This window comes from Oryx dammah, unplaced genomic scaffold, assembly GCF_014754425.2.
Source record: "Oryx dammah isolate SB20612 unplaced genomic scaffold, SCBI_Odam_1.1 HiC_scaffold_5, whole genome shotgun sequence".
NCBI lineage: Eukaryota > Metazoa > Chordata > Mammalia > Artiodactyla > Bovidae > Oryx > Oryx dammah.
In genome coordinates this window covers 106,243,899-106,268,480 of record NW_024070189.1, presented here as the reverse complement: position 1 = coordinate 106,268,480, position 24,582 = coordinate 106,243,899, and the positions used below count along the sequence as shown (strand labels likewise).

Below are 24,582 nucleotides of genomic sequence, written 5' to 3'. Positions count from 1 at the left end.
AGAAAAATCTGAAACTAATATGTAAGCAGTAGCTTTTGAAAAATAACAGCTTTTAAAAAATGATTGCTGATGATTGTTTTAAAACATTCCTGTAAGCTCTGAACTTGTCCTTTATCTCCCTGGAAGTAGAGAGCCCCTCCCTCTGCTAGATACTTAAGACAATTTATCTTCTGCTGCTGCTGCTGCTGAGTCGCCTCAGTCGTGTTCAACTCTGTGGAACCCATAGACGGCAGCCCACCGAGCTCCCCTAGGCAAGAACACTGGAGTGGGTTGCCATTTCCTCCTCCAACGCATGAAAGTGAAAAGTGAAAGGGAAGTCGCTCAGTCATGTCTGACTCTTAGCGACCCCATGGACTGCAGCCTACCAGGCTCCTCCATCCATGGGATTTTCCAGGCAAGAGTACTGGAGTGGGGTGCCATTGCCTTCTCCGATTTATCTTCTAGTATTCCTCATTCAGACACTGCAGGCTCAGTATCCTGAGTAAGTTGATTGGACTCATCACTTGACTTGTGATTTTATCTTGCTTGTGCTTATCCTTTCCTCTCCAGCAGTAGAAGAGGAGGAAGCTAAACTAATGTAAAGGATCTGCGTGGGGTTTAGAATACTAGCTTAGAAATCAGTTTCACAGGTTACAGGACAGAAGGCGTTTTTTACTTGTTAGCTGTTCATATGACGGTGACCTGGATTTACAGGGACAAGCTCAGAGCTAGTGCCGCAGGCACAGCTGCTAAGGAAAATGGTGCAGCCTTGCTCCATGTGTTAGAGGACTGGTAAAGATTAACTGATACCTTACAGTGCTCCTCAGTTCGGGTTTTTCAGGAGGTAGGATACTGATAATTCTTGGCTCTGTAGAACTGTCCTTTGTATTTAGAGTGTTTAGCCTCCCAGGCACATGCCTACTAAATGCCAGAAGTACCCCTCCATGTTTTTAAGTGTAAAATCCTTCCCCAGAGTTTGTAGATGGACTCTCCCTAGGAGGGCCTTTCTGCCTTTGTAAGACTTCCTGTCAAACTCTTAAGTCTGTAGAGCCTTTGGAGGAGGAATGAGAAGAAGTCACTTGTTGGCTAGGGTAATGGGAACAGAAAAACTGATGAAGGGAAAAGTAATAGGCTTTTATATTATTTACTCCTGTTGCATTTCTGGTGTTCTTTTTCCCTTTGTGTAGTCACAGATATCATCTAGTGTCTTTTCCCTTTCAGTCTAGATAATCTTTTAAATCATTTCTTGCAGCGCAGATCTGCTGTGACCAATTCTCTCATCATTCATTTACCCTAAAGTGTCTTTTTCTGCTATCATTTTTTAAGGACACAGATGTAGAATTCTGGGTTTCAGCACTTTAAAAGTGTTCTTTGTTTTCTAGTCACTGTTTTGTTTTTTTTTTTCTTCAGATAAGTTCCATTTTATAGCATGACTCTTTAAAATAAACCTTTTATTTATTTATTTATTATTTATTTACTTGGGATTTATTCCATGTTTCTGTTGATTTATTCAGTCATTTATATGTATCAGAATGGACTTATGGATATTTATTTGGTACTTTGTATTATAATACAATATTTCTTGGCTTATTTTTAGTTCACATTATTCTAACCTTGGCCATTGGGAGCTCTTTCAGTTGACTCTTGTGTCCTTTGACATGTTTCCATTACTACGAGTGTTGGTTTTTTTGTTTGTTTTGTGTTTTGAGCATTTTCTTCTTTTCTGGTGCTATAAGATGCTCCAGGTTCTTCTTGTCTATATTTCCTTTCCCATTCCTAGAATCAAGCATTTCTCTAAGGAACCCTAGTTTCCATTTATTGGAAAAATGATACTAGAAATCACGCTCCGGGTATTAGATGTACTTGTTACTCTTAAGGTTTTATTGTTTCTGGACCTTCTCAGTTGACAGACAAAGGAAATATATATGTGTATACTAATATCTGTATATGCACATAACTAAATATTTCTATATATAACCATTTGTATCTATTTTAGGCTTAGAATGAGTTCATACTTAGTTCTCCGATGCTAATCCATTACATTACACGGGTCCTTGTGGTTTTCTCCCTTTGCTTATCTGTGAACTCCCACTCTAAAAGTGAGAAACCTGACTGGCACCAACCACCATCCATTTTCTTCAGTTCACTGAGTTCTCAGACTTAGAAGTTTTTAAACATAAAAAGCATATTGTAAGGCCTTTAGAGTGCTGGTGCTTGATGTAAAAGCTATCGTAAGTTTTCTTCTCAATTTAAACCTTCCCTGGTTGGAATGCTGGTGGACTTAACTTTTCTTTCTCCACTCATTAAAAAATTTTTTCATCAAAAACTTGTACCTAATCAAATTTGCAAGCTCTTGCACAGCAAAGGAAACCATAAACAGAATGAAAAGACAGCCTACGGACTGGGAGAAGATATTTGCAAGTGGTACAGCTGACAAGGGCTTACTTTCTAAAACATACAAACAGCTCATATAGTTCAATAACAGGAAAACAAACAACCCAGTACAAAAATGGGCAGAAGGCCTAAATAGACAGTTCTCCAAAGCAAACATAACAGGTGACCAATAGGCAAGTGAAAAGATGCTGATCATTACTTATTATTAGAGAAATGCAAAGCAAAACTATAATGAGGTTCCACCTCACATGGGTCAGAATGACCATCATTAAAAAGTCCACAATTATCAGACATTGAACCTTCAGATTTCCATTTATTTCTGTCTTTACAAAATTCTCTTAATAGAAGAAAAATTCAATTTCCTGGAGGATTATAAAAGGCACCTGAAACAGTTCTTTGCTCAAAGAGATAAAAAATTTTGGAAAATGAAATTTTGAAGTTGCCTGAAAAGTGGCAGAAGGTAGTGGAACAAAACAGTGAATATACTGTTCAATAAAATTCTCAGTGAAAATGAAAAACGTGTCTTTTACTTTTCCTTAAAAACCAAAGGAACTCTTTGGCCAACCCAATACAGTGGAGTATTACTCAGCCATAAAAAAGAATGAAATAGTGCCATTTGCAGCAAAATTGATGAACCTAGAGATTATCATACTAACTAAAGTAAGTCAGAAAGAGAAGGACAAACACCATCTGTTATCACTTACGTGTGGAGTCTAAAATATGGCACATATGAACATATCTATAAAACAGACTCAGAACAGACTTGTGGTTGCCAAGGGGCAAGGGATGTGTAGGAGGGAAAGATGGGGCGTTTAGGATTAGTAGGTGCAAACTAATATATAGGACGGATAAATAACAGGGTCCAACTGTATAGCAAGGGGAACTGTATTCAATATCCTGTGATAAGTCATAATGGAAAAGAATGTGAAAAAGAAGATATATATGTATAATTGAGTCACTTTGCAGTACAGCAGACATTAACATTGTAAATCAACTATACTTAAATAAGATTTTTTTTAAATGAAACTTATAAGAAAACATAAATATAGGTATCTTAACTTGAAAATGGCACAAAACTAGTGGATCTTGGAAGATATAACAATGAAAAGAAAGTATTAAGTCAGCCCACAAATGGTGTAAAAAAATTAGTAACTAGGTTTTGTGGAGAAAGTAACAGTTAAAGTTGAGGAGAGCTGGGAACAATAATCATGTAAGCTCAGCATATGCTAAAATATAGCATGGCTGCTAAAAAGTATTATTGAAAGCTTGACCTGTATCCCTGTAAGCATACTATTCAGATGAAGGGAGACATTAGTGTCATGCTGCTCTTGGTATTGAAGTATTATATTCATTCTTAATTGAAAAAGACATTTAAAAATGTCCAAAAAAGAACAGAATGGAAAAAGTTTTATTGAACACAATTTGGAATTTTAGCATCAAGTTAATAATGATAGTGTTTTAGACCCCTAAGTAAAATAATAACCGTGAATTCATACTGATCTAAAAAGTAAAATAAAGTGAAAGTTTGATGAGGAATGGAATGCTTACCTCGTCTCAGAATACCTCCCTACAGAATATTTAACATTTACTAGGGGAAAGAGTCACTGGAAATGCCTGGAGGACATCACTCTTATGAATGATCAAAGTGAACATCACTAGTAATGGGTTGTACCCAAACTGTGCCCCCTGGGAGTATTCACCAGAAAGAGCACAGCATCACTTCTGTGATGTTCCTGCCAGAGGTGTGTGACCTGAGTCTCACCACAAGGAAACACCGGACACATCCAGAATGAGGTACATTCTGCAGAATAAAGACATCAAGGGCATGAGCGTCAGGCAAAGCCTAAGAGACTGTTAAATGTAACGTGTGGCTCTGGCATGGACCACTGTAACGGACATTATTGGGAAATTGAGTGGATTGAATGGACTCTCAGATTAGACAGCAGTAATGTATCAGTGTTAATTTCCTGATTTGGGTGATTGTACTGTTTATTTATAAGTGGTTTTTTTTGTTTGTTTATAGAATACACACTGAATGTTTAGGGATGATGTGGCATCATGCCAGTAGCTTACTCTTGAATGGTTTGGGGGAAAAGAATTTTTTAGATTTCCAACTTGTAAATGTTAGATTCTTCTAAAAATCTTTTTTAAAAATGAATAATTTGGGACTTTGGGAATAATTAGTATGGAGAAAAGACTGAGGCAGAGTCCCAGAGAAGATGTCTTTGACTTCTTCCAAGTGAAGAGGAGTTTTCATCAATTCTTGGAGGTTTTTCTTATATTTGATGGCATCTTATGGTTTCACAGGATTTTTTTCTTCATGATACATACAGTAATGGTGCACTTTGCAGTTTATGGTATTTTACACCATCGATAAGTGAAATACAGTTTATTTGTTCAGTGATACTTCTCCAGAGAAGAGAACCAATAGCCATGAGTGGGCATTCAGGAGTCAAGAATTTGGTTATTAAAAGGACCTTTCTGTACTAAAAACCGGGCTTCCCTGGTGGCTCAGCAGTAGAGAGTCCACCTGCCCGTACAGGAGGCACAGGTCCCATCCCTGGTCCAGGAGGATTCCACATGGCCTGGAGCAGCTGTATGCACCACAAGTGCTGAGCTGGTGCTCCAGAGCCCGAGAACCGCACCTGCCGAGGCTGCGCACACTAGAGCCCGTGCTCTGCCACAGGAGCAGCCTCTGCAGTGAGAGGTCTGCGCCGCAACCGAAGGGCGACCCCTGCCCTCCCTCACTAGAGAAAAGCCCCTGCGGCAATGAAGACCCAGCCCAGCCAAAAGCAAATAAGTAGAATTTTTTTTAAGTAATTGATAGGGGGTTCCTGTATTATGTTGAAGAAGATCTCTAAGGACTCGTCTGACTAAAAGATTGGATGATTTTCTTGGTGTCTGGTGCTGTCCCCCTAATTATCCTCCTACTTTTCTGCCTCTCTATATCAAGGGCAAAAGTGGCTTTTTTTCCATCTGGTCTTTGCTCCTCTTTTTTCAGTGAGAACAGAAATTACCCGAAGAGTACATACAGGCAGGGGATAGCATAAGAAGAAAAGAAATGACGTTTGAGTACTGGGCATTGAGCCTTGGCCCTACTTGTTTGAGGAACTTCCTACTCAATAAAAGAACAAGGGTTCAGTAGACCCCTGTTCTTTTTGAGGACAAATTATAGCCGAGAATCATCAGGAATTATCAAGCAGCTCTGAAATCGCTTGGTGGCTCACACATGGAGCTCTCCTTTATGCCAGCTTTTGGGCAGGTGGTTTAGGTTCAGACTTCAGCACAATTTCAAGTTCATCAGTGTTGTGAACCTTGTGGGCATCAGCTGGATATCCACGGTACTGGCATTTTCTTGAAGCAGTACAGCTGCTTTCACACCAGCACACTTCCACGGTAACAACCTTACCTTTCATTCTCTTGTTCCACACCGTGTGTCCCTCTTGTATCAGTCATTCACCTCCCTGCCTGTCGCTTCTCAGAGGCGCTGACTCCTGACTCACTCACCCATACATACCTATCCCTGCTGTCATCCTGGCCAGCTTCAATATCCATGTGGGGAGTGAACAACCAAACCTAAAATTCTTCTCTGAGCTCCTTTGACCTCATTAGGAACCTGGCCTCATTATCTCCTGGAATTTTTATGTCTCTTGAGTCTCAGTTCCAGCATCCTGCTCTCTGACTGTCGCTTGTTCTCTTTCTGTCCTGTCATTTGAGTTTGTTGAAGCTTTGAGTTCTGCGGGCCCTCTGTTCTCTCAGATTTATCCTCCTCCACACTTCACCCTTGCATACTACTTAGATCATGAGCCACTGTTTCAGTCATTTTGGACAAATGACTTCATTTGGTCAGTAAGTGTCTAACATCACATGAGCCTACGCATTGGAAAAGACCCTGCTGCTGGGAAAGATTGAAGGCAAAAGGAAAGGGGGCGGCAGATGATGAGATGGTTAAATAACATCACCAACTCAGTGGACATGATTTGAGCAAACTTCGGGAGATAGTGAAGGACAGGGAAGCCTGGCATGCTGCAGTCCGTGAGGGTGCAAAGAGCCGGACACGACTTGGTGACTGAAGAATAGGCGTTACACAATGCTACGTTCAGGCCCACTTGTCTCCTGAGCTGCCCTGAATGTCATGGAGTTTGACCTTTATTAGTTGACAGTAAGGCTTCCCTGGTGGCTCAGAGGTTAAAGGATGTGCCTGCAATGAGGGAGACCTGGGTTGATCCCTGGGTCGGGAAGATCGCCGGGAGAAGGAAATGGCAACCCACTCCAGTATTCTTGCCTGGGAAATGCTATGGATGGAAGAGCCGGGTGGCCTACAGTCCACAGGATTGCAAAGAGTCGGACACAACTGAGCAACTTCATTATTCACTAGGGGTACACGACACCCCACTCCAGCACTCTTGCCTGGAAAATCCCATGGACGGAGGAGCCTGGTGGGCTGCAGTCCACGGGGTCGCTAAGAGTTGGACACGACCGAGCGACTTCACTTTCACTTTTCACTTTCATGCATTGGAGAAGGAAATGGCAACCCACTCCAGTGTTCTTGCTTGGAGAATCCCAGGGACAGCGTAGCCTGGTGGGCTGCCGTCTATGCGGTCGCACAGAGTCGGACATGACTAAAGCAACTTAGCAGCAGCAGCAGGGATACATGAAAGGTTTTGAATAGAGGCATGAAATACAAGTATATGTTTTAGGAAAAAACAGTGACAAATCTCAGCAGGAAATCTATAATATATTAATCTGTCACCCACAAGTGCATTCATTTTGTGAAAGAATGTAGCGTATTTTTTTCTCTCTTTTTTTTTTTTTTTCATTTCCCCTCCTACACATTCATCCCACAAGCCTTTGTTAGAGACCACTCTCTGTGCGGCTCCAAACCCGAGGGCTCCCAGGTCCCTGAAGAGTGCTCTGCCCCTGTCCTGGAGAACAGCTCCTGTGTGGGGCTCAAGGAGTAAGTACAGAGGCCCTTCAGAACTGACTAAATGCTCATCAGGGCACTGTGTAGAGAGACTGGGATGGGAGTGTGTTACATGTGAGTAGGGACCATGGTGTCCTGATAGAGAAGGGACCCACCCATCGGGGCAGCTAGGGTATCCCACACCCAACCTGGGATAAGGGAACAGAGTAGAGGCCCTCTCTGAAGGGTCCTAGGGCCACCTGGGAGCCAGCCCTCCCTTCGAGGTAGATAACTGGGGAGAGAACAGAAGAGGCGCTTCCATGATAAGTGGTCACTTCCTCCATGATATTGCTGATAGCTGGGGTAGCCTGCGGCCAGGGTACACTCAGGGGGCAGCTGGCTGAGCTCCTCCAGGAATGGGGGTGCACTGCAGAACTGCTGGGCCCTCTAGTGAGTTTGGAGGATGCCTGCACCCTCGATGAGGGCCAGCGGGATGCACCCCCATCATTGCTGAGCCAGCCGTGGCCAGTGGCCACTGTGGGCAGCTGGCACAGTGCTGGTCAGTGCTCCAGGGGTGAGGAAGCTCCAGGGGTCTTTCTTGCCCCACAGCAGCACCAGACCACAGTTGATGGTGGAAAACATGTCCCCCCCACATGACGAAGATATCTCCAGTCTGAGGGGCTCAGACCCTCACAGCGTTGACACTACCTGTCAGTTGGTGCCAGGTTCCAGCAGGAGGGCGATTCCAGAAGCTCTTAATAGCCTGAAGACTCCCTGCTGATAATACCCATAGTGAAGGTGCCACTACCACCATCCACATAACCCACCAAGGGCAGGGCTCACAAACGCACTCCTCCATGGCAGCCTCACTTGAATTCTTTTTTTTTAATAAATATATTTTACTGAAGTATGATTGAGTTACAATATTTCAGGTGCACAGCAAAGTGATTCAGTTATACAAATATATGTAATGTATTATTTTTGAAATTATTTTCCATCATAGGTTATTACAAGATATTGACTGTTATACAAATATATGTAATGTATTATTTCTGAAATTATTTTCCATCATAGGTTATTACAAGATATTGACTGTAGTTCCTTGTGCTGTACAGTAAACCTTTGTTGCTTGTTACATATCTATTTTTTAATTAGAAATCTAACATTCTATTCATACTAAGTCAAACAAGTGGAATCAAAATGTCAATTTTTTTTAGTTAGGCAAAAACTCGTAAGTTTTTAAAATATATATATATTACACATATTTATATATATGTATACAAAAGCTTTTCTACTGCACTTAATAAAGGCTTGAGAAAGAACATCCCAAAAAGAAGAGGTGGAGAAATTGGAGAACATAAACTAAATGAAATGGGAGCACTGAATATGAAATAGAAAAAGTGAAACAAACTAGATAAAAGACCATCATATAGTTCAGTTGTTTTTAAACATGACTGCTCATTAGAAACACATCTGGAGCTTTGGAGAAAAAAAATCAATACTTGAGCATTTGTATTTTCCAAAAAGTTTCAAGATAGTTCTAAGATGCATCTGGACTTCAAAAAGTAATTATAGGTTTTCTATTAGGTCCTAGTTTTGGTGCTATAGATTTCTGTTATTTTTCTGTTGACCAAGAGACCTCTGGGACAACATTAAACACACCAACATTTACATTATAGGGTCCCAGAAAGACAAGAGCGAGAGAAAGGACCTGAGAAAATATTTGAAGAGATAATAGCTGAAAACTTCCCAAATGTGGGCAAGGAAATAGTTAACCAAGTCCAGGAAGCGCAGAGAGTCCCAGGCAGGATAAACCCGAGGAGGAGCACAGAGAGACTCATAGTAATCAAACTGACGAAAATTAAAGACAAAATATTAAAGGAAAAAATGACAAATAACATACAAGGGAACTCCCATCAGTTACCACCTACAGAAGGGATAGAAACTCTACAAGCCAGAAGGGAATGAATGGCTTGATATAGTTAAGTGTTGACCAGTCATGATACAGCAGTAGTGAGTGAGTGACAGTTACATAATCCCAACAGTAAAAGATGTTTATCAGCTTTCACAACCAATAACCTGACAAAAAATAAAAGATCATTGCAATTGCAAGTCATAATGGGAACATGAGTACCTTAACAGTATAAAATGGTTACGTATACAATTTGGGAGGGTCAAGCATAGTGATGTCGTAAGTGAAAGCACATACCTGCACATGTTTTCATCCACCCAGTCTGTGTCTTTTGGTTGGTGTATTTAATCCATTTACATTTAAGGTCATTTTTGATATGTATAATCCTGTTACCATTTTCTTAATTATTTTGGCTTTATTTTCTGTAGGTCCTTCCCTTGTGTCTCCTGCCTAGAGAAGTTCCTTTAGTATTTGTTGTAAAGCTGATTTGGTGGTGCTGAATTTTCTTAACTTTTGTTTGTCTGGAAAGCTTTTGATTTCTCCATCAAATCCGAAGGAGAGTCTCGCTGAGTGGTTTTCTTGATGTGTGCAAAACTCCGAATCTCTCGAATCATGAGATTCATGGAGATGCAAGCACACAGGGCTCAGCCAGGATGCGCAGTGTGATTGATGGTGCAGTGTGACTGATGGGCCAGCACAGAAAACCCCTGACGTACACCTACCTGTTCCCATTCTAGCTAGGCCTTTTGTTGTTCAGTCGCTAAGTTGTGTCCGACTCTTTGTGATCCCACGGACTGCAGCACGCCAGGCTTCCCTACCCTTCATTATCTACCTGAGTTTGCTCAAACTCATGTCCATTGAGTCAGGTAAGGTGGTCTGGTATTCCTGTCTCTACGAAAATTCCTCAGTTTGTTGTGATCCACACAGTCAAAGGCTTTAGCATAGTCAGTGAAGCACACGTAGATCTTTTTTAGGAAGTCCCCTGCTTTTTCCATGATCCAGTGTATGTAGACAATTTGATCTCCGGTTCCTCTGTTTTTTCTAAATCCAGTTTGTACATCTGGAAATGCACAGTTCACATACCACTGAAACCTAGCTTGAAGGATCTTGGGCATAATCTTCCTGGCATGTGACATGAATGCAATCATACGGTAATTTGAACATTCTTTGGGATTGGAATTAAAACTGATCTTTTCCATTCCTGTGGTCACTGCTGAGTTTTCCAAATTGCTAGCATATTGAGTGCAGCACTCTTAACAGCATCACCTTTAAGATTTGAAATAGCTCAACTGGAATTCCATCACTTCATTAGCTTTGTCCGTAGTGATGCTTCCCTAAGGCCCACTTGACTTTGCACTCCAGGATATCTGGCTCTAGGTGAGTGATCACACCATCATGGTTATCTGGGTCATTGGGAGCTTTTTTGTACAGTTCTCCTGTGTATTCTTGCCACCTCTTCTTAACATCTTCTGCTTCTGTTAGGTCCATACCATTTCTGTCCTTTACTGCGCCCATCTTTTTATGAAATGTTCCCTTGGTATCTCCAATTTTCTTAAAGAGATTTCTAGTCTTTCCCATTGCATTGTTTTCCTCTATTTCTTTGCACTGGTCACTTAAAGCTTTCTTAATTCTCCTTGCTGTTCTCCTGAACTCTGCATTCAGATGGATATATCTTTCCCTTTCTTCTTGGCTTCTCTTCTTTTCTAAACTATTTGTAAGGCTTCCTCAGAAAACCAATTGGCCTTCTTACATTTCTTTTTCTTGGGGATGGTTTTGGTCATCACGTCCTGTGCAGTGTTATGAACCTCCGTCCATTGTTCTTCAGGCACTCTTAACAAATCTAGTCCCTTGAATCTGTTTGTCAGCACATCATCATAAGGGATTTGATTTAGGTCATATCTGAATGGCCTAGTGATTTCCCCTACTTTCTTCAGTTTGAGCCTGAATTTCACAATAAGGAGCTGATGATGTGAGCCACAGTCAGCTCTTGGTGTTGTTTTTGCTGACCATATAGAGCTTCTCCATCTTCTGCTGCAAATAACGTAATTAGTCTGTTTTTAGTACTGACCATCTGGTGATGTCCATGTGTAAAGTCCTCTCTTGTGTTGTTGGAAGAGAGACCTTTAAAGAAATTTTAATCTCTTTCACTTAAAATATACAGTGTTCTGCTTTACATATAAACAGGTCATTGAATTCCTTAGGCATAACTGACGTCACTACCAGAAGTTACTAAAGTGTCTTTGAAGACACTTAATATGGGAATGCAACATTCCCCTGAACTCTTTATACGGGAAATTATTTAAGAGCTTTAAAATTCCTTAGAACATTGGCAACTGATTCGAACTTAGCAAACAAGTTCATCTGTTAAGGCAGAAAACCTGTTAAATGGGATTTTGCACAGGGATGCTGTTTAAAAAAACAAAAACAAAAAAAACAGGTAAGCTTACAGTACAAACGTGGAAACCTTGCAGTGAAGGCACTTTCTGCACTTGGGGCCCAGTGCCTCAAACAGTTCATTTGCTCCTTTCTGTGTCTGCCTTTCTATAGTATCAGTTGCCCAGCTGAACTGGTCTTGCCCTGAGATTCATTCCCAGGAGTAGGGTGATGAAGGCTGCTGAGAGAAGAGCTCGGTGATTTCTGATACTTCCCAACTGCAGGCACTCCCTGAGCTGAAGGTCAGTCCTCTTGGAAGCCAGGAGGATTGTGTTGGTCAGCAGATAGCTCTGAGTGTTTCCCATGGTTGTAGGAGAAGTTAAAGAGAAGCAACAGGAGTTCAAAATTTTGTGGTAGGGACTTTTTGGTTTCCTCTACTTTCTGTGAGTAATAATAATGTAAATGGGATAAGCTAAGTAAACTGTAGATACACTTACTAAGCATCTGCCATGATGCCTGCAAGTAATACCATTTTTTGAAAGAAGAGATAGAGGTTCAGAGAGGATAAGTATCATGGTGGAATTCGAGCCTAGACATTTTAACTTCAGAGCCCAAAGGAACTTAGCTTCATTTGTTGGCCCCTGAGATTGATTTTGTAGTCAGGATTATAGCAGCATTAACATATTTTTACATATACCTTTGTTTCCCAAAGAAGTGCTAAGTCTTGGGGGAAAAGGGACTCTTACAGAAAAGATGCCAACCCAGAAGTTCTGTTTATTTAGTAGGGAAAAAAGATAGGTAGAATCATACTGACTACAAAACCGCTTTGCAAAAAGTAGAAGATATTAGAAAAGTCACCATTTTATAAATGCTGTTGTAGTAACTGATTCAGGTGGGCATCAGTGGGTACATTAAACAAAGACTTATTGGGAAACTGGATATTCTGGAAGCATCACCTTATAGACTGCTTATTAACTAAAAAGAGACAAGTATTTGTTCACAGTAGAGAAAATCTGGCAGATAGCAGATTAGCTAAGTGATAGAACTCGCCTTCCCCAATAAAGGTAAAACCTGACATTTGATGTAGCAGGCTGGAAGGACGTAGCATCACCTGTGTACCATTCCTACCAAAAATATTTACTTTGGAGATATAATCATGAAAAAACAATCGGACAAATCCAGATGGAGGGACATTTTCTAAATATGCTGCCTGGACTCATCAAATAGGTCAGTGTTGTGAATGTCCGAAAGTGACATTTTAAAGCAGAGGAGACCGACGAGACAGCTAAGCACAGTGCCCACAAGACCAGATTAGGTACTGAGTGCTCGGCTGAGCTAAACAGTTGTGAGGCTCATTGGAAGCAGGCAGAAATATTTGAATATAGACTGTATATTGCAGAGCAGTGTCATATCAGAGTTCAGTTTCTTGAATGTGATAAATGAATTATATCCATGTTCTTAGGAGATAATGCTAAAGTATTTAAGAAGGAAATGTCATGGTGTTTGCAACTTACTGTCAATTGTTTCAGCAAAAACATATAGGAAAGGTGAAGTGTTACCTCACTTCAGTTGACAGATCTAAATAAAAAATGTGTTTAAGTGTTCATAGAGTATTGAAACTATTCTGTAGGCTTGAAAATTCTCAAAATAAAGAATAGAGTTGTTTAATAAAGTAGCCATACTCAAGCAGGGGAAACATTCACATTAAAAATGACAATGGAGAAAGCTTTCAATAAAACAGATGAAAGCAGGGATCACAACGAGGCTTTTACTTAATTGGTATCTCTGGTAAATTAATCCTAATGGCCATATTCATGATTTATTCGCACTGTTTGCCAAGGGCTTTAATGTGAGAGTGGTGGTGATTGTTCCAAATATTTGTCATCTTTCGTTGAATGTTTGTATCGTTACAGTCAAATCAGGTCCTTTGCTGTTGTTCAGTTGTTCAGTCATGTCTGATTCTTCGTGACCCCGTGGACTGCACCCTCCGGGCTTCCCTGTCCTTCACCTCCCGGAGCTTGCTCCAACTCACGTCCATTGAGTTACCGATGCCATCCAAACATCTGGTTCTCTGTTGCCCCCTTCTCCTCCTGCCATCAGTCTTTCCCAGCATCAGGGTCTTTTCTGATGAGTTGGCTCTTTGCATCAGGTGACCAAAGTATTGGAGCTTCAGCATCAGTCCTTCCAATGAATATTCAGGACTGATCTCCTTTAGGATGGACTGCTTGGATCTCCTTGCAGTCCAAGGCACTCTGAAGAGTCTTCTCAAGCAGCACAATTCAAAAGCATCAATTCTTCAGTGCTCAGCTTTCTTTATGGTCCAACTCTCACATCCATACATGACTACTGGAAAAACCATAGCTTGACTAGATGGACCTTTGTTAGCAAAGTAATATCTCTGCTTTTTAATATGCTGTCTAGGTTGGTCATAGCTTTTGTTCCAAGGAGCAAGCATCTTAATTTCATGGCTGGAGTCACCATCTGCAGTGATCTTGTAGCCCAAGAAAATAAAGTCTGTCGCTGTTTCTATTGTTTCCCCATCTGTTTGCCATGAAGTGATGGGACCGGATGCCATGACCTTTGTTTTCTGCATGTTGAGTTTTAAACCAGCGTTTTCACTCTCCTCTTTCACCCTCATCCTCTTCCCTTTCTGCCATCAGGGTGGTTTCATCTGCATATCTGAGGTTGTTGATATTTCTCCTGGCAATCTTGATTCCAGCCTGTGCTTCATCCAGCTCTTATCAGTCATTACTTGATCTAACCATAATTTTATCCTGAGCTTACATTTTTCCTGCACTGATACTCTCCCCACAACAGAAACTGGCTTCACAAGTCTTTACAAGTCTTTAAAAGACAGCTTCACAAGTCTTTAAAAGTCGAGTGTCTGAGGCAGTCCTTAAATTAGGATCTTTGAGCCAAGATCTCATTTATGGGTGGGGCGTGAGGAAGTCATGGACCTCTGCTGAAATTAGAAGGGAGCATGCTACCATCAGATTCTCTAAGGGATTTATGAGCTAAAACGAATGGTTGAGAGCCTAGTTCCTTTGTTAGTATTCTGATGATCTGCTGTTTTTCACTTTGTTTGACCAGCAGTAGTATTTGGCTCCTCTGTCTAGTCCCGTTTAAGATTCTCCGTTGCCCTTTGAGAGCAGTTGTAGTTTTCACATAATCAAGAGCAGGTGTAAAGGAAAAACCTCTACTACTCACAAAGAAAACTTCACTTCTGACACTTCTTCCTGGTCAAGAAATGTTTGTGGGGTTTTCCCTGTACCGAGCGATTTTCAGCAACTCTAGCTGGGTGTCCTGTAATTCAGTTTGATTCTGACAGTATCTGCTTGGTGTTAGCGTCAGTCCCACAGGACACCCCAGCTGCCTTATCGCCACACCAGAAGCCAGCTGGCAGTCCAGGATTGTCACAAGTGCTTCTGACCCACCAGTTATATGCTGTGATTCCGTCAACCCCTTCCTTCTGTCTGAAAGTTTGTTAGAATGGCTGATAGAAATCTGGAGGAAGCCTAACATTTACGGGTTTATTATAAAGATAAAGGGTAAACGATACACAGGGCAAAGAGTGTGAGCAGGGGCGCTCTGGCGTGCTGTCCTCCACCTCCTCCCTGTGTTCACCGGCCTGGACATTCGTGGATCCCCATACCTTTGGGTTTTTATGCAGGCTTCACATTTCCAGTCCCTTTTCCTTCCCAAAGGACTGGGAGATGGGGCTGAAAGGTCCAAGCTCCTCATCACGGTTTGGTCTTTCTGGTGACCAGCCAACGATCCTGCTGCTATCCAGGAGCTCACCAAGATTCACCTCATTAGAACAAAAGACACTACTGTCATCCAGGGGATTCCAAGGGGTTTAGGGACTCTGTTTCAGGAACCAAGGTGAGAGACCTAATATTAGAACCAAAGATGCTCCTTCCTAGTGCTGTTACTTAGGAAATTGCAAGCGTTTGGGAGCTTTGTCCCAGGAACCAGAGACAGACACCAATATATATCTTTTCTGTTATTTCACAGCAGAATGTTATTTCCATTCTCTTTGGGAAGTGGACATTAAGGAGCCTTGCTGATAGTATATAACTCAATAAATATTGTTGAAAGGATGGTTGAAATAATTAAATCTTTCTTTTCCCAAACAGCTTTCCATTGATATTAGGTGGTACTCACTTAGTGTTGTTTTAATGAATGAAATTACATGGATCAGTTCCCTTGGCTACCTTTGCAGCTTTCCCAGCTCCTTTTCCAGCTTGAGTCTTCAAGAGGGAGCCTCAGAATTGATTTCTAAAACTGTTTGTACCTGGTGTGATTATAAAGCAATGAGACTGATTGTCATGTGTCGTTTGTGGGATCCGTCTCAGTTACTTTATAGCCATACCTGGTATCTTATACCACAGAATACTGCGTGTTGAACAGCATTTTAAAATCACTTAAGGTTTCTAACTGGAAATTTTAAATGGTTTAGCATCATTTTAGATTTTTTTCTAACTTACTGATCAGAACTCTTATATCAGAAAGATAATTAGATGTTAACTTGTTGCTTTAATTTGTAGTTTTCTTTTTGTTTTGGGGATTTTAATCAGTATTCTGATAAACTGTTTATTGAATTTCTTTTGAGTTGTAAATGGTCTTTGTACATTGTACAAGGATAGTCCTTTCAATTGAATATTATAAATGAAACATATAAATTGGGGTGAACAAAAAAGGAACCTTCCTCTAGTCCAGTGTACACATAGGACCTAAGATAGTTTCAGCTGTTACTGATTAAAGATACCACCATTTGGCATTTTGCTGTTGACACTCTGTTATCAAATTTCGGTCTGAAGTCAGTGAGATGATAAAACTGTATATCCTGAGCCTCTGCTGCTTTCTGTTCCTTGTGCTAGTTCTACACACAATAGGTGCTCCATAAATGTTTATAAGAAAAGTTAATGCCAACAAGTACCAACTTTTGTGTTATAAAGAACAGTGTTTTTCTCCTTTTCATAAGGAATTGGGGCTCTCTAAAGCACATTTAAGGTGGGAAAGGTTTTACAGTGAAACCTGCCGTGATATCTGTCACATCTCTATTGCCGTGTAATACGATTCCCAGCTGGCTCAGTGGTCAAGAATCCGCCTGCCAATGCAGGCGACACAGGTTCGATCCCTGGGTCCGGAAGATTCCGTGGAGTGGGAAATGGCAGTCCACTCCAGTATTCTTGCTAGGGAAAGCCCGTGGTCAGAGGAGCCTGGCGCTTTTCCTGCTTGGCTGCAGTCCACAGGGTCATGAAGAGTTGGCCACGACTGACCAGCTGAGCATGGCTGCTGGATAATACAGTGTTGTGCACTGTCTCTTGTTGCATTTGGCTGATTTAATGGTCTGTCTTTCAAATACAGTTGTAAGACAAATTAATACGGCTTTTACCACTACAGTCATTTTATGCTTTAAGTGTGTTTGTTTAAATCTTAAGTAGTGCACATCAAATTTCTTTTCCCACTTGGTGCCAGCATGCCCAATTACAGCTTCATTTCATGTGAATCTGCAAAACCTTGCCATTAGCAAAAATTGCAGTAGTTTTTCTAAGTAACATTTTTATATATTTGATATTCTGTAAATTTTAAATGTCACTTGAGTATATATATTTATTTTACATTACAGGCACTGGAGATATTATTGCTGTCATGATTACAGAATTGAGGGGTAAAGATATATTGAGTTATCTGGAGAAAAACATCTCTGTACAAATGACAATAGCTGTTGGAACTCGAATGCCGCCAAAGAACTTCAGCCGTGGTTCTCTAGTCTTCGTGTCAATATCCTTTATTGTTTTGATGATTATTTCTTCAGCCTGGCTTATATTCTACTTCATTCAGAAGATCAGGTATACAAATGCCCGGGACAGGAACCAGGTGAGCTACCAGTACTCTATAGTGATTAATGCTTACTGGCTGTAATTCATAAACATCTGTTGTAATCATACACAATATGAACATTTTTTCATTAAAAAGTGGTCAAAAACATATCTATACAAGTGTTTTAAGGATATTTGAAAAACCTAAATGGAGAAATTATTAAGTTTATAGGGATCACTTGGAATATTCCCAGTGAATGGTTAGCTTAATATCAGAGTGTGATATACCTAATTCTAGTAATTTGAAAAAATATTGCAAAGTTGCATTTTTAAGGTAGTAACATTCATTGTCAGTAGCAGGGGAGTTGGAAGGATGAAAGAGGGAGACTTTTCACTATATATACTTTTGTTCCATGTGAATTTTTTTTCCCATGTGAATTATCTGTCCTGTTTAAGCTTAGCCACGGGCATTGATAAGGTCAAAAAGGACCAATAGAAGAGATGTGTCTATCTAGTCACCCTGGAAATTACGTTGACCAGCACAGCCTAGGTACTCAGTATTAAGATGAATAAGGGCACAGGAAAAACAGTATACTGCCCTGTGGTAAAGGACTTGCAGATGGTTTTCTGTCAGTTTGTTACTTATTAATAGTTTGTTTGATGTGCTACATACAGAATATGTGCCCTGGAGCAGGTGTAAGATGTTAGGTCCCAGTCCTAGGTATTTCTAAGAAACTAAGAAGTAAATACTTTGACCACCTGATGCGAAGAGCTGACTCATTTGAAAAGACCCTGATGCTGGGAAAGATTGAGGGCAGCAGGAGAAGGGGATGACAGAGGATGAGATGGCCGGATGGCATCACCGACTCAATGGACATGAGTTTGCGTAGGCTCTGGCAGTTGGTGATGGACGGGGAGGCCTGGGGTGCTGCAGCTCATGGGGTCGCAGAGAGTCGGACATGACTGACTGACTGAACTGAACTGAACTGAAGAAGTAAATAGTGTGGAGCATGGTTTGAAGCCAGGTTTTTTTTTTTATTATTTTTGGCTGCATTGGGTCTTTGTTACTGCACACGGGCTTCCCTTAGTTGCAGTGAGCTGGAGCTACCCTCTAGTTGCAGTGCATGGACTTCTCATTGGAGTGGCTTGTCTCATTGAAGAGCACAGGCTCTAGATCCGTGGGCTACAGATACGTGGGCTCGTTAGTTGGGATGCATGGGCATGGCATGTCCAGGAAGATTTCACATGCTGTGCCCACGTGTCACAACTGTTGAGCCTGTGTACCTATATGTACACGTACACAATGGAATATTACTCGGCTGTTAAAAATAATGCATTTAAATCAGTTCTAATGGGGTGGATGAAACTGGAGCCTATTATACAGAGTGAAGTAAGTCAGAAAGAAGAACACCAGTACAGTATATTAACACATATATATGGAATTTAGAAAGATGGTAATGATGACCCTGTATGGAGGACAGCAGATGTAAAGAGACACAGATGTAAAGAACAGACTTTTGGACTCTGTGGGAGAAGGCGAGGGTGGGATGATTTGAGAGGATAGCATTGAAACGTATATTATGATAGGTGAAACAGACACCAGTCCAGGTTTGGTGCATGAGAGGGTGCTCAGGGCTGGTGCACTGGGAGGACCCAGAGGGATGGGATGGGGAGGGAGGTCGGGGGGTGGGGGGGGTTCAGGATGGGGAACGCATGTAAACCCATGGCAGATTCATGTCAATGTATGGCAAAAACTACCACAATATTGTAAAGTAATTAGCTTCCAATTAAAATTTTAAAATAAATTTTTTTAAAAATATAACAGAATTCTGTATTCAAACAGAGCAACTGTAAATCCTTGTAGGGGATGGTGCAAGGTGGAGTTGTGTAAAATTTTCCTTCTTCATTCTAATGAAAAGAAATAGACTTTGGTATGGAGTTCAAATCCTGACCTTACTACCAATTTGCCACAGTCCCTCTTGCACAGTTTACATAGCTTCTCAACTTATTTCTGCATCTGAAAGTATATATAAAAACATCTGAAAAGTATAATTTATTGAACATTAGTGTGCCAGGCTCTGTGCAGCATCCTACATCTTTGAAATTTTTATCATGATAATTTTTATTATTTGTGATTTCAGGCCTACAGAAAGTTGTAAAAATAGTATAAAGTATTTTCTTGCCAAAATTCTCCAGCTGTAAACATTTCACCTTGTTTCCTTTTCTACGTGTTTGGTTCACTTGCTCAGTTGTGTCCAACTTTTTGCAATCCCATTGACTGAAGCATGCCAGGCTTCCCTGTCCATCAGCAACTCCCAGAGCTTGCTCAAACTCATGTCCCTCGAGTTGGTGATGCCATCCAACCATCTCATCCTCTGTCATCCCCTTCTCCTCCTGCCTTCAATCTTCCCCAGCATCAGGGTCTTTTCCAGTGAGTCAGTTCTTCACATCAAGTGGTGAAGTATTGGAGCTTCAGCTTCAGCATCAGTCCTTCCAATGAATATTCAGGACTGATTTCCTTTAGGATGGACCGGTTGGATCTCCTTGCAGTCCGAGGTACTCTCAAGAGTCTTCTGCAACACCACAGTTCAAAAGCATCAATTCTTTGGCACTCAGCTTTCTTATGGTCCAACTCTAATATCCATACGTGACTACTGGAAAAACCATAGCTTTGACTAGATGGACCTTTGCTGGTAAAGTGATGTCTCTGCTTTTTAACATACCGTTAAGGTTGGTCATAGCTTTTCTTCCAAGGAGCAAGTAAGTGTTTTAATTTCATGGCTGCAGTCACCATCTGCAGTGATTCTGGAGCACAAGAAAATAAAGTCTGTCACTGTATCCATTGTTTTCCCATCTATATATGCTTTTTAAAGAACTGTTTGAGAGTAAATTTGGGATAAGATGCCCTTTTACACTTAAATACTTCATTGTATATTTTCTAAAAGCAAGAACATTTTCTTATATAGCCACAATATGATTATCAAGATAATGAAATTAACGTTAATATCATTGTCTGATCTATGTACCTTTTCTAAGTTTTGTAAAATTGCCTTAATAATGACCTTTATAGAAAAGAAAACCCTGGATTGGGCCAGTCAGATTGTTTATTGTATTCAGTTGTCATGTCTCTTTTAACCTGTTCATGACATTGACATTATTGAAGATTATAATCCAGTTGTTTTGGATTTGAGCTTGTCTGATGTCTGTTCCTTCATGATTAGGTTCAGGTTATCTGTGTTTTTGTCAGAAATACCTCCCAGGCCTTTACATTTATTAATTTTTCATTTTGAGATAGTTGTAATTTCACATACATTTATAAGAAATAATGCAGAGAGATCCCAAATACCCTTCACCCATTTCCCCCTAGATGTGAAATCTTCCCTAACTATAGTAAATATCACAGCCAGGATATTGATGTTGATACAATCCACTAATAGTCAGATTTTTTCCAGTTAAACTTGTGCTGGTATGTGTTTAGTTCTTTGCAATTTCAGGTGACTGCCATCACAGTCCAGATACAGTCCTGTTATCACAAGGATCTGCCAGGGTCCCGCCCCAATGGATCCAGGGAATTCAAAGTGGGGACGGCGTTGGCGAGGAAAAAACTTATTTATTTATAAATATAAGATTAGATTAGGAAGAAATAGTGTAGTAGGAAAATTTAGTGGAGAAAAGAGGCTGAATATCTTGGTTTACGTGGAAAGCCAATAAAGTTCCAGACAAGGAGCTTGCACCATCTCTGTTAGGCTGCTGGCGTCCTCCTGAATAGCGGGGGGTGCCCCACCTTGGGCTCCCCCTCTCGTGGATCTTAGAAGCCGGGGCAAGTAAGTAGACATGGCGAGCCTCCACGCCCCAGATGGGAATTCAGCCAGAAAATAGAGTAACGAGGAGACACGGGGGAAACCAGTCCAGTGACTTGCCTGGCCTCTATTGTCTAGAAAGGCCTTTTATACCTTTTTGATTGTACGTAGAGATCAATGGGTAATACAAAGTTATGCAGCGTTAGCAGCCCAGACTCTTATCAAAACCAGGCTTTTCTCTCTTTTACATCATCTTCTGGCCAGAAGGGCCAATTAACATTTTACAGCCTTTTTTCTGATAAGGGTTTGTCAGCCAGAAGACTTATTTGTGGTGGTCTTCCCAAAGTCTGGTGCCACTCTCAGAAAGCACTAAATAAAGTTACATTCTTACGTAGCAAAGATACAGCAATTTATAACAAGTAAAAGGAGTACAGTGATTTATAACAAAAGAAAAGTAATTAACTCAACAGTCTAGTGTTGCTAACATCAAAACTACTATATATCTTTTTCCATATCCCGTTTACATTGATTAACATCCTCCCAGGTGCCTAAAAGATAAAGAATATGGAGGCCTAGCGGCAATCATTGAGTCAACAGTGAAAACCCGTCACCAATATGATTTTTAGCTCTTTAGAGAAGGCTCTGTATCTTTAAGATGCTTTAAGCTTTGTGCCTCTAGCGGTTGGGGGGCTGTAAGCAATTCACAAGCTGTAAGAGGTCCGGGGGAACCTGTTAGGCAAGCTAGAGAGTTATCAGAGGGGGTTTAACTGAAACATCCCTTTCAAATGCAGAAAACTAAAGCCCTGGGTTGACTTTTTCCAGAGAATATCAGAAGAGTGGAAAAGCAGGCAGATTCTTATTTTGGGGGGTACATGCTCAGGAAATACCAGGGGGAAAACCCGAGGTCTGATTAGCCTTGCCATCAGAGCTCTGCTGCATGACCTTGTCATGGGTGGAATTCCTCACGCTGGCTCCTGGCAAGGATCCTTTGTGCAAATTCTTTGATAGTCAGCCATAGCCACCTCCCTCTCTCCTACACTGTGCCTAACCCCTGACTACACTAGTCTGTTTCCCCACTCTATAGTTTTGTTGTCTCAAAAATGCTATATAAATGGAATCATAGAGTACTTAACTTCTAGAGTTTGGATTTCTTCATCTAACATATTCCCTTGAGATCGTCCCAGATTGTATGCATCAATAATTTATTTCTTTTCATTGGTGACTAGTATTCTGCATCTTGGATGTACCATAACTTGGTAACCAAGTTATTTCCCGTTTTGGCTATTATAAATAAAGTGACTGAACATTCGTGGACAGGTTTCTGCATGAGCATGAGTTTTCATTTCCCTGGCATAAATGTTCAGTAGTGGAATTTTTGAGTTATTTTGATAGGTACATATTTAATTTTGTAAGGAATTGCCATTCTCTTTTCCCAAGCAGCTGTACTGTTTTACATGCCCAGTTCTTCTGCGTCCTTGCCAGCATTTGGTGTGGTCACTGTCTTTCATTGCTGCCATTCTGATGGGTGTATAGTGACATCTCCACTGCAGTGTTAGTCTGCGTCTCCCCAGTGACTGGTGGTATCGGCCGTCCTTCCCTGCCAGACGCCATCTGCATGTCCTCCACAGTGAGAGGGTTTGTCTTTTACCCGCTTCTACTGCATCATTTCTTTCTGTGGAGTTCTGAGTGTTCTTTATACGTTCTAAATACAAGTCTTTTGTCACAATTATGGTTTGCAAATATTTTCTCTGATGGTCTTTTGAAGAGAAAAATTTTTAATTTTGGTGAAGCTTAATTTATCAGTGTTCCCTTTATGAATTGTGCTTTTTCTGACAAGTGTAAAAATTCTTTGCCTAACCCTGGATACCAAAGATTTTCTAATTCTTTTCAAAAAGTTTTACATTTTGTATCTGACCCATTTTAAATTACATTTTATATAAAGTGTGAGGCTTAGATTGAAGTTCCTTTTTATACTTAGGTCTGTCCAATATTGTACCTTTGTCAAAAAACTCAGTTGGGCACATTTATGTGGCTATATTTCTGGGTTTTCTGTTTGACCCATCCAGTGTCTATGTTCATACCACACTGTCTTGTTACTTAAACTGTATATTATGCCTAACTGTTGGGTACAGTGATCCCTCCCATTTTATTTTCCTTTTCAAGATTGTTTTATCTATTCTAGGTCCTAGAGTCTTTTCATACAAATTTTAGATAAGTTTGTCTCTGTCTCTACCAAAAAAAAAAAAAAAAAAAACTTGCTGGGATTTTGATGTGAATGCATTAAACCTATTGATAATTTGACGAGAATCTATATTTATCATGTTCAATCTTTCAGTTCATGAACTTTGTTTTTCCATTTTTTTTAGGTCTTTTTTCCCCTTTTAATAGCATTTTATTCTTTTCAGCATACAGATCCTCTCACGTTTTGTTAAGTTTATACCTAAGAATTATGTTTGTTTGGAATGACTATAAAAAGTAATGTAATAGCAAATGGACTCTAGATGTGTTTTTACTTTTAGGTTCCACATGTTTAAGAATATCAAAATGTGATTGGATTTTGTATATCAGTTTTGTATTCTGCAAACCTTGGTAAACTTCACTTACTATAAATTGCTTGGGATTTTCTGTATAGACAATCATGTTATCTGCTGCTACTGCTGCTGCTGCTAAGTCGCTTCAGTCATGTCCGACTCTGTGTGACCCCATAGACAGCAGCCCACCAGGCTCCTCTGTCCCTGGGATTATGCAGGCAAGAACACTGGAGTGGGTTGCCATTTCCTTCTCCAGTGCATGCATGCATGCTGAGTCGCTTCAGTCGTGTCCGACTTTGTGCGACCTCATGGACAGCAGCCCACCAGGCTCCTCTGTCCACAGGATTCTCTAGGCAAGAATACTGGAATGGTTTGCCATTTCTTTCTCCAAATGTTATCTGCAAATAGTGACTATTTAAATTGTTCCTTTCCAATCTCAGTGCTTTATTTCATTTTCTTGCCTTATTGCAATGGCTAGAACTTTCAGAATTATGCTGAATAACTGTAATGGAAAGAGTGGGCATCCTTGCCTGTGCCCAGTCTTGGAGGGAAGGATTCAGTCTGTTGTTGTCAAGTAAGTTAATATGTGGATAACTGCTATGTTTGTTACCAAGTTGAGGAATTCTCTCCCTCTTTCTAGTGTGCTGAGAATTTTTATCACCAGTGGGCGCTTGACTTTGTCACGTGCTTTTTATGCATCAGTTGATGTGATCATATGATTTTTTTGTTTTCTTCTTTAGCCTGTGGTGAATTACATTTGTTGATTTTTGACTGTTGAACAAGCCTTCCATACCTGGAATAAACTGTACTTGGTAGGGTGTTATATACCTGGAATAAAATCCCACTAGGTTATGGCATATAATTT

At 40.6% G+C, this 24,582-nt stretch overlaps 1 protein-coding gene across 1 annotated transcript in view; it reads left to right on the top strand.

Annotated features, from left to right (window-relative positions):
- RNF130 (ring finger protein 130) overlaps positions 1-24,582 on the top strand; it is a 137,548-nt gene that overhangs the window by 46,115 nt on the left and 66,851 nt on the right. The window contains exon 3 of the mRNA XM_040241416.1: positions 17,194-17,444. Within this exon, the coding sequence (XP_040097350.1) occupies positions 17,194-17,444 (251 nt within the window). The remainder of the gene's footprint in view (positions 1-17,193; positions 17,445-24,582) is intronic.